Below are 10,975 nucleotides of genomic sequence, written 5' to 3'. Positions count from 1 at the left end.
TGCCCTAATTGCAAATTTATTAATATGTGGCTCAGGTGATAAATCATGGATGAAGCCGTGCTTTGCATTTGGAGACATTAGGGACATTTCATTAGCTTTCGTTCAAAAAGAGCCGCTTGAATTTAGATTGTTCAACAAAGCTAGAAGTTGTCTCGAAGAAAGAGCATAATAAAATTAAAAATATGAATTTTATTTTTTTTTGTATTGTGTATTTTAAAGCTGATATAGATTTAAATTTACAACTTTATTGAAATTGCAGAGACGGGTTTTACTTAACATTACATAATTATTCGAACTTATGTCAATAATAATAGGAAGAAACCCCTTTTCAAGGTATTTACATCACTATTGGGAGGAGACACGTGAATCTTAGAAAGTAGGAAAGAAAAAAAAAAGTAAATTTTAATGGATATTTTTATTTCAAATGGAGTACCAAAATACGCTATCTCAATATTTGTCATGCGCAACCTAATTTACACTAGGGTATAAATATTAGCGTACCTCATAGATAGCAATGCAAATTGACCTGTTTTTTTATATTGCGTTTTCTTGATGAAAAACTTAAGCATGCCTTGAACTAAGCAAGTAAAAGAATGAAGTTTGTGTATTGTATATTTCTTCTAATAAACATCACTTACCCTTAGGATGCTATTGAATATGTTTCTACTGTCTGGAATGTAAGAGACACTATCAGTTAGGACCGATTCACTACCACTTCAATCCAGTACAATTATCATCTCAATCGTCTATTACCTTGGCACTTTCCAATTCCAGTTCAGTACTGAAAAGATGCTAGTACCTATCGATAATTCAGAGGATTGATAAAAGGGGAGCAAATTCAAGGACTCAGGAATTTGTGGGAGCAAGAACATTTCTACTCGATTGTTAGTGAAAATGTTGTGGTCTATCTATACATAAAAAACACCAATTTTAATATATATTTATTGCTAGAGTATGTTATTAGGTAATATTTGTGAACTGTGTACAATAATTAATTATATAGTTGCAAAAAAGTGCTACATTAGGTCAAAGGTGTTAAAAAGAACAAATTATTCAAGGCCAATTCCATTAATTTTCCTCGTGCCAGTGCCACGAAAACTTGGTGTAAATCTTACTGCCAAACGCTTAACAATTGAGCAAGCAATGATTATTTCCATTAGAAGATAAGCATTTTCTTTTGCGAGGCTTTAGCCTGCTATTACTTGGTATAATATTGAATAGCAATTTGATTAGCCAATAAAACGCTCATTCCTATTACCTACACGAGTTCTGAACAAAGTAGAATATAGTAAGGTTTTCGAAATATTCTAGAAAAAATCCAAGCAGATATTTCACACAAAATTGAAAGGTTTTCCTGATAAATTGCTTAGATTTGTCAAATAGTTGGCGGTCTGCCAGTGGAATGTACCCTTGGGCCAGAGGAATGAAAGCGCTCATATTTTTCCAATACAGGATTCCTGTGGAGTATGACCTTAGTCATACTGCAAGAATTTGTATCCACTATCACTCTATACATGCATTTCATGGATAGATTGAGTAATCAGTCATTGCGGTTTCGCTGGACAGATCTACTGGACATTGTCATAACAATGGATATAGTCTCTCTACAAATGGTGGCAGCTGTCACATTCTTCAGCTCCGCCCCGGAAGTATCCTAGACTTGTCAGCGTATTTGACACTCTGGAACGAGCCTACAAAGAGAACTCCAACATAAGACATCAGAAGTCAAAAGCGAACAGTTAAACTTTTGGGAATCTACGCTGTTGCACTAATGTTAGTAACTATTATCTTATGAACCACAGTGGACCAAGCATTTTCATTAGCAGTATCCTTCGTCACCATCGTACTGCTGTTCTGCCCTCAAGCTGCTCTGCTCGTCCATTTCACACATGTGGCTCAAAGTATCGCAAAGTCCTTTGAAATGGTCAAACGCCAAGATCGAGATGGAAGTCACAAACCCTGCCAGTGTTGACGGCACCCACACAAGATGTAAGCATAACGATTATGGCTGACATTAAGATGTAAGCATAACAGGACAATTTTCTGATGAATAACAAACTGCACAGAAATCAAACTTAACAAATTAGAAAACCAATAAAAAATAATAAAATACATCGTACAGAACAAAATAACAGTATTTAGGTAGAAACTGTTATTTATTTATCTGAATCTTTATGTGCTATTTTAAAAGGTCTCAGAATTAATTACTTAAACAATATTTAAACATTGATAAGTCATTCTTGTGCTTAAAAGAGTTTATCGCTCTGTCAATACAATATTATATTGTGATAGTGTATATATATATATATATATATATATTATATATATATTTATATCCAGTAGGTGTTCATCAGAGTTCTTAGTTTCTTGATTTTTAGAAAGCATATTGCCTAAAAATCAACAAAATACTCTAACATACAAAAACATACACACACACACACACCACACACACACACACACACACACAACACACAACACACACACACACACACATATATATATATATATAAATATATATATATATATATATATAATATATATATATATATATATATATATATATTTATTTATATATATATATATATGTGTGTGTGTGTTGTGTGTGTGTGTGTGTGTGTGTGTGTGTGTGTGTGTGTGTGTGTGTGTGTTGTGTGTGTGTATGTTTTGTATGTTAGAGTATTTTGTGATTTTTAGGCAATATGCTTTCTAAAATCCAAGAAACTAAGAACTCTGATGAACACCTACTGGATGCTGCTGTGCGACGCCGTACACCAGGCTAATGGCTTCTACTGCGATCAGCTAATGGCCGTTATCTTCTCCTCGTTTCTCCACATCACTGTCACGTCTTACTACTTTTTCATGCTCCTCAAAACTGGTACATTGTTCTTCACGACTACTGAAGTAGCTTGGATCTTGCTTAACATCTGCTACGTAGTTCTGTTACTAAACTCAAGCACGGTCGTCACCAACAAGGTAAATATTATATTGAGAAAATCCTACCCTAAGGTTTAAAATTGTTTTTATGTAACATAACTTAGAATGTGATTCCATTCTGTTAGATGCATGTTAATGCATCCCAGAATTTCTTTTAGGACTTTTCAACATCCAAGTAAAGTGGCTCAATGATAGATCTGTTGAAGTCTATGACCTATTCAAGCGTGATTCAATACAATGACAATGCTTTTGAAAATGTAAAAACTTAACTTTTAATTTCTAAATATAATGATTCTAGGCTGTAATTGTATTTATTACAATATATTATATTATAGAATATAATACAGTTTAATATTTATATATTATATTGAGAAAATCCTATCATAAGGTTTACATGGCGTTAATAAAACTTATAATTTGCTTAAAATCTGTTCCACCCAAAATGAAGCCTTATATAATCATTCCTGATATTGTATAATGCACTGAATTTTGGTTTCTATGCTATGGAGCTGGCCAATACGCAACTCGACATAAAGTACTAGTTTTCCAAGTGTCTCTGACATCCAGTTTTGTTGCACAAGTAAGAGTTCTCGTTAATACATCTATCATAGACTCTCCACATGGAAATGTGTATAGGATAGGTTGTATGGATAAGGTTCCACTCTATGCACAGAAATAACTTCAGGGATGCCAAGATATGTTTCAAGATCCGTTAAAAGTCCTTAATGGCCCTCAGGAATCTCCGAGTCGGGTATACGTGCTCTTGGTGATAAGATGCAGCAATAGTATGGGATTTCTTCCAGTGATTATTACTGGCCACAAAAATCCTTAAGGACTTTTCTAAATCCAGGTAAAGAGGCTCAATGCTCCTCTGTTGGCGGCTATGAACTATTCAAACCTGATTCAATGTAAGTCGTTTTGAATTTCTAAATATATGATGTTGTTCTAGGCTGATGAGACAGGACAGACGATCTGCAAGTTCATCAACAAGAGCATGGACCCGGAATTGAGAAATCAGGTAATTATGATTACTTATAGCTAAACAACCACATAAACTACCAATTCATTATGGTGTAGTAATGATATTATAGTAATAACCTATTTGAATTTTCTAAAAGGATAAAAAAATTGAAGTCCCACATTGCTTTTTTCATTGGACTTCTAATGGAAACTTGATAGAAATTCTTTAAATTTAATATCTTGATTCTATCAGCTTGTCTTGGTCTCATAGAAATAATTTATTGAAATGTTACTAGAAGTGAAACAAGAACTCATTAACACTACGTTTCGACGTGGCAGATCTCGAAACGTAGTGTTACTAATTTCTTGTTTCACTGAACGATGGCAAATGTCCAGAAAAGTCATGTTCCTTCACAATCCTTCCATCGTCAAAAATAACTTTTTAAAACAAATAAATTACTAGAAGACTTCACAAGAAGTCCCACGTTGGTTTTTTATATGCGTTTTAGTGCAAACGTAATAAAAATATGTACAAATCTTTGTGGGGTGTTTTCCAGCTTGAAGGGTTTCTCCTGCAGTTGCCCCACCACAACGCAAGATTCTCTGCTCGTGGATGTTTCCCGCTCAACAACGAGACACTCACAGCGGTTAGTGATTACTTTGTAGAAAAAGTACTCGTTTCTCTATTAACAAATAGGATTCTGTATCCATCTATCGACTATATAATTTTCTTATCTAGAGATAAATTTCGTGACAAGATAAACTAACAGTTATCAAACATGTTATAGCATGTAGGCTGATAGCGTGTTCTGTCTGTACAGGTGGCTGGAGCGGTGACAACTTACCTGGTGATACTGATCCAATTCCAGACTGAACCATCATCCACCTAGAATAAAGAAGCTTAGAACTTAGTACAAAATCACTGAATATAAACGTAAATTTCTGTTCGGCATACATTCACATGGTATTGAATGTAGTTTAGTTACACCTCTAATATATTGTGTTTTTACATTCACGCTGGCAAAAATGCAATGTGTAAAAATGTTCAGCGAGTTAATTGATGTAATAAAGAGTTTAATTATTGTTAAAATTAGTAATGACAGGCTTTATATATTTGTACTGTTTGGGCAGCTTCACCTAAATATATTTCATAAAATACAAGCAAATTTGTATTCAGAAAGTATAGGAGGGAAATCAAATGCATTTTTAAACAATATTTTATAGCGTTTTTTAAAGCATATTCTTAACAAAGGCATAAATTCAGAAAGATTATTCTTGAATTTTGATTAGGTTAGATTATTTATTATTTTGGTATACGTATTTTTGGGCTGATCGTTAGCGAAGCTGACCACTCGGAGGGAGAGCTGAATAAAATTTAGTTTTGTCCCTGGTAGTGTGTCCGCACGATATCTCAAAAACTAAATGACCCATACACCTAAAATTGTGTACGATGTAATTTCCATATGAGAATTACTGAGTTAGATTACGTTGCACTTCATAGTTTTCGGCTCAGTGGGAATGAATAAGTATTTAATCAAAATCAGAGATTTTTACATGTGATATATAAAACTCATGTAGCATAATTTTCCCAACCCATCCAACATCAATTTATTATGACGCAATTTAACGAAAGAATTTTAGTTTATAAATTAGAAACATTGCTCGAGAAAACTTATGCGTAAAATTTTAATTTATCTTAGTCAAGAATGAGTTCTATATGATGGTGCATTGGTAACTATAGAATATAGCTGAGTGTCATTTAAGCCTATCACTTAGCATAGAGCGTTCGAAAGTGTCAAAGTTGTTCGGTTTCACAGTTTTTTTCTGCAGATCCAAATTTTAATTCAAGCTTAATAAAGAAGTTGAATTTCTAAAAATATATTGCAAATTTCAACACATTTTCAATATTTTAAAATATTTCAAATTCAGGGATATTTTAAACTAGAAATCCTAAAATATGAAATAGCAAAGAATGACTTTCAATACACCTATTAATATCTCTCTTGAAAACTAAATTTGGGTATTTCAAGTTTGGCTTTATCTTGGGTGGTTGAAATATGAAGCGATCTGTTGAGTTTCAGCTTTTTGAACAGTACTTTCACCGTGGGTTCTTAGTGATTTAATTATAACTTTTTATCTTTTAAAAAAGTTTTCCCCGTTAGATTTTTTAACTCAATTCATCTTTATTTGTACAATTTTCTAGTTCTAACCTGAGTTCTACCCTGGAACTAAAATTCTCTGCAGCCCTGAAGACTTCTTCTTCGTGTATTGATTAAACAGCAGCCCTAATTTGTTACATAATGTCTTCTCGAGTCATAGGCCTTGATGCATAAACCAAGTCTTTTAACCTTCCCCACAAATAATTAGTCCCATGCACGTTAAATCCGTAAACACGTGTATGTATCTTCGGATAAATATGTTCAACAATTTTGGGAGAAATGATAAGAGATGATGTATAAAGAGTATGTGGTTCAGTTCAATCAACGTGACTTTTGTACAAGAGTGGCTGCCAGTGCAGGAATTTACCAATCAGTACGTAGGGTCCTTAAGGACATTAAAATACACCCATGCCGGATTTCACTATATCAGTAACTGTATGGAGATGACTACCTTCTTAGAATGGACTTCTCTTTGTGGGCCCATGATAAAATGCAGGAAGACGAATATTTTTTCAAAGGTTTCATGGATGACGACAAGAACTTCTGGAGCAATGGACAAGTGAATCGTCACAAAATGAGGGTCTGGGATTTTGAGAAACCCCACTGGATGCGAGAGGTAAACAATTTAAGTTACTGGACCCTCAGTACTTTGAACGACATTATTGGCGGCCAAATTGCTTGGAGATATGTACAATAACTTCCTCATCTATTACTTACCTAATTTATTGTGTAATGTTTCCTGAACAAAACTATTCAAGAAATCTGTTTTGTGTACGATAGGGCGGCAGCCCACTACTCTCGAGCGGTGCGTAAAACTGTAGATGAGGATTAAGAGGGATTAAAAAGGATCGTAAAGGGCGGAATCAGTCAACTACCCACACAGATCCCAGGATTTAACGTGCCTGAACTAATAATTACAGCGAAGGTTAAAAGACTTGGCTTATGTATCAAGGCCCATGACTCGACATTACGTAACGAATCAGGACTTTTAATCAGTAAATAAACGGAGAAGAGGTTTTGTTTTAGAAGATCTGTAAATAATGTTAGTTGAATTACATAACTTTTAGACAGACATAATTAGAATCTAGACAGTTTTATAAATACAAATGACTTAAATTACATCACATAATATATATAAAATTATTAAAAAAGGTAAAAAAAAAAACAATTCACTAAGAACCTACGTCAAATACAGGAATTACAAATGCTATAATGCAAATAAAACTTTACAGCAATTAGTATTTTAAGCACTGTTCTTAGCCATCAAAGATAAATCCAAACTGTAAATGAAATAAAAAGATGTTAAGAGAGGTATTGATAGGTTTAGTAAGAGACATGCCTTACTATTTGTTTTATTATTATTATTTAAAAAAATGGGAAATTATTGCTGAAAAGGGACTTGCAACATATTTTTAATAACAGTAACTTCTTTATTAACCCTGGATAAAAAAATAGATTTACTAATATTTCTAATGGGGTAAAAATAAACACATTTTGACACTTTGAAACACCCCTGTTTGAATACATGAAGCAAAATAAATTAAACTTGTTTTAAAAATGATCAGTGAGACTCAAACATTAAGATGGCGTACAGATTTCCCTACTTGTTACACTTTACCCCTACATCCAAAAAGTGTCAATCTGTGGTGATTTTAGAGTTTAAAATTATTCTCCCGATTTCTTTGGGATTTACGTTACAGTTAAGCGTAGGTTTTCTCGGTTCATCCGCTTGTACATCGCAAAATGGCTGCCTGCCTCACACTGTATACAAGTTTTAATACATTAGCTTTGTTAAATAGCCTGGATATTGCAACAACGTCAGTACTGTGGAGTGTTTGATGCTGCTGAATACACTTAGGAGGGTATGCAGATTTTCAGTTTTTGGAATGTCTCCTTCAATGTTTTTTTTTTTAATTACGTGAATACCAAGATGAACATGAAATTTATAAACTGTCTGATTACAATAATGACAAATTTATCGTATCAATTGATATTATTGATATATTGGAGGAAGATCAATATCAGTGGAACTGGATATAGAGGCAACTTTGAGAACTCAAATCAAATCAAATCAGATTTTTATTGCCGGAACATTATACAACGCATGGCAAAAGTCAAATTTTTATTTTTTTAATTACTAAAGTTTGTGTCATACACACCACAATAAATTCCAACATATAGTTTTCAAACTTACCTGCACCCATTCATTCACCAATTATTCCCACTTCCAGCGACGGAGTCCGTCAGTCTTTTAAATTGGCATTCTCCCAATTATATGCCAAAAGTTGTCAACATTATAAAATGTTTGTGACTGAATGTGTTATTGTATGTTAGTTAAGGAATAAATAACACATGCATATATTTCAGCTTAAGTACGTACACATTTTTTTTGTACTAGTAAATAAGGTGTAATTTGAAGTGTGCAAAGGTAATAGAATTTTACAACGGACTCTCGATCTACAAAATACCGAAACATTTAATGGCTTGAAATGTCGTTTACGCATACGAAGTCAAACAGTAAAACTAAGAGAGATGTAAGTTATGGAAAAAACTGAGTTTGAAAGAAAATACTTTAACAAGTTTGTTTGAAGTTTGAAAATAGCTTCTACCGTAGTTATCTTTTGTAAATGCACTGTTGGCAAATTTGAGCTTGAACTTCCTCCAGTGCAGACGTACTTTGTTTTCTCCTAATTACTTAGTTTGGAAAGGTGACTAGTTATCGTACACAATTTAAATTATTGTACACAGTTTATTATCAATTGCTGTTAGTTTTAAAAAAATAGGATTTCAGTTTTCACATGACAAATATCTTTTATAGGAAACCCGTAAAATCTATCTAATGTGTAAACTTCTCGATTCCAAGTAGCCTTGCAGTTAGTTCCTCGTAATACTTTTCCCTCAAAAAAACAGTATGGGAATGAGGAAATCACTTGTAATTTGCAGCGTTTTTGCTCACTATACCACATCTTAGCTTTTAAAATTACAGTCCATTTCAAATTATGTTATTCACTAGTGTAGAAAATTGTTTTCTGCACGAGTAATTTGTGCGCTAATCTGATGTTATTTAAAACGAATGGTGTTTGAGGTCAGAGCAGCATTGAAAATAACACTGAGTTGTGTCCGCCGGGGGCATTTGGTCACGAGAATTTTTTTTAGTAGTGGCCGCTACAAAGGAAAAATTCGAAATGCCCCAGTTTTTTGGCTCTATGATTTCTTTACCGCACAAAATACTTAGAAGTGCCAGAGAATAATAAATACAATTCCCCCGTAGCACAAGTTTTGTGTACATTGTGCACCTTATTGATTTACTTTTGCAAAATATGTTTAATGTTTTAATATTCAATTGATTAACATGCAAGGGTAATATTACTTTTATAGAGATCCTATTCCCGTTGCGAAGAAGTCATGGACACCGTCCGGGAAAAGATCTTGCTAAAGGTAATCGCTGGTATTAATAGATTAGTAATGTGATCTAACTACTGAAGGATGCAATGGATTGGCTGTCATAAATTCCTTTGGTGTTCTGTGGAGGATACCAGATCACTCTTGGATGATAAGAGATATGATTGGGTACTGGAAGATGAATCTCTACTGCTTACAAAATTTGTTCCAATTTCCAGAAATCCAGTGCTGGAAAGTTTGCATATATCAACTACAAGGGACGTGACGTGGGCCAGGTCTCATGGTCATCTCATCTGTAAGCTTGAGATTACGTGGACAATTTCAAGCTTAATTCATTCTCAAGATGTCCTGCTAAGAGACGCCTAATCATACAAATATACAAATTTTCACCTCCTCCCCCGGCAGACTAAAGAGAAATTGCGTCAGCCTACTGAGCAATTGGCTATATTCGATGCTTAGACATGTACCAACATATAATTCATTTTGTTTATGTAGAAATTAAGCTTCATGAAAAAATTTCAAGTCTACAGATGAAATTTTCATGAAAAATTTCAAATCCACAAATGAAATCTTTATCATCATAGTTTAACACAAGGTACATTTACATGTGTATTCGTTAAGTTGGGTTTTATGGCATTGTTCAAATTATAAAACCCCATCTACTAAATTAATAAAATACTAGATACTGTTGTATCTATTGTAGATACTATTGTATCTATTATTGTAGGTGGGGTTAAGTTAAAATTTTAAAAATTTATATTTATATTAAAATCTCACATAATTGGTCTCAGATTGTTTACAGACTTATTTATTTCGTAGTTATTTTCTTGCTACCATACCAATGTACCAGTCATGACGTACAAGACAAATATAAATTATTTCAGAGCCAAAGTATACAAATACCATAGAGTGATAAGGAACATACAGTAGTGTTTTCTATATAGAAATGAATCCATATGTAAAATCTTGTTTATAGGTCAGTTCGGTTTCGAGATATCGATCAGACTGACAGACAGAACTGAAATTTATCGAGCCCTTCAAGTAATAGGCTTTGCTAATGTTTAGTTATTTATCACCAATTAGTACACACCAAATCTAATACGTAACTCTGTTACTATAAGATGTTGTGGTACAATAATATTAATATGTTTGATGTAATCTGTCCAATTATGGCTTGTCAAGGACAAGATAGATATAATCGAGATAAGAATTCTGCCGAAATAATATGACAATAAGAATATTAACTAACATTATTCTCCAGCTTAGCCATATACAGCTTTATTTCGATTTCTGTCATATAGACTAATTTATTAATTTCATTTATTAAAAATAATTGAGTTTTTTAAATATTAAAACAATCCGTAAATTGTAAGAAACTTCAGCTGCAGACATAAATAACCTTGGAGTATTCGTGTGTAGTCAGAGTTTAATGTCCTGGAAGACAGGGAGAACAAAAGTGGAGGTAAAAGAACCATTACAGGTACCGTTCCCGCCGTACTCAAGCAATCCAGACCAACAAT

General features: G+C 33.3%; 1 protein-coding gene across 1 annotated transcript; it reads left to right on the top strand.

Annotated features, from left to right (window-relative positions):
• Nucleotides 1–1,589: 1,589 nt before the first annotated feature.
• LOC124370934 (putative gustatory receptor 28b) lies at nucleotides 1,590–4,784 on the top strand. Its single transcript, XM_046829242.1, has 5 exons — nucleotides 1,590–1,649; nucleotides 2,695–2,973; nucleotides 3,884–3,952; nucleotides 4,452–4,541; nucleotides 4,716–4,784. The coding sequence occupies exons 1-5, from the start codon at nucleotides 1,590–1,592 to the stop codon at nucleotides 4,782–4,784; spliced, it is 567 nt and encodes a 188-aa protein (XP_046685198.1).
• Nucleotides 4,785–10,975: the final 6,191 nt, after the last annotated feature.

The sequence above is a fragment of the Homalodisca vitripennis genome, unplaced genomic scaffold, assembly GCF_021130785.1.
Source record: "Homalodisca vitripennis isolate AUS2020 unplaced genomic scaffold, UT_GWSS_2.1 ScUCBcl_700;HRSCAF=3271, whole genome shotgun sequence".
In the NCBI taxonomy this organism is placed as follows: domain Eukaryota; kingdom Metazoa; phylum Arthropoda; class Insecta; order Hemiptera; family Cicadellidae; genus Homalodisca; species Homalodisca vitripennis.
Note: the sequence above shows the minus strand (reverse complement) of the source record. Positions and strands in the feature narration are given on the sequence as shown.

Coding starts and splice junctions, on each gene's coding strand:
- LOC124370934 (XM_046829242.1), top strand. CDS start 1,590: ATGGATATAGTCTCTCTACAAATGGTGGCAGCTGTCACATTCTTCAGC. Junction 3,953..4,451: donor ACCCGGAATTGAGAAATCAG/GTAATTATGATT, acceptor GGTGTTTTCCAG/CTTGAAGGGTTTCTCCTGCA. Junction 4,542..4,715: donor ACAACGAGACACTCACAGCG/GTTAGTGATTAC, acceptor CTGTCTGTACAG/GTGGCTGGAGCGGTGACAAC.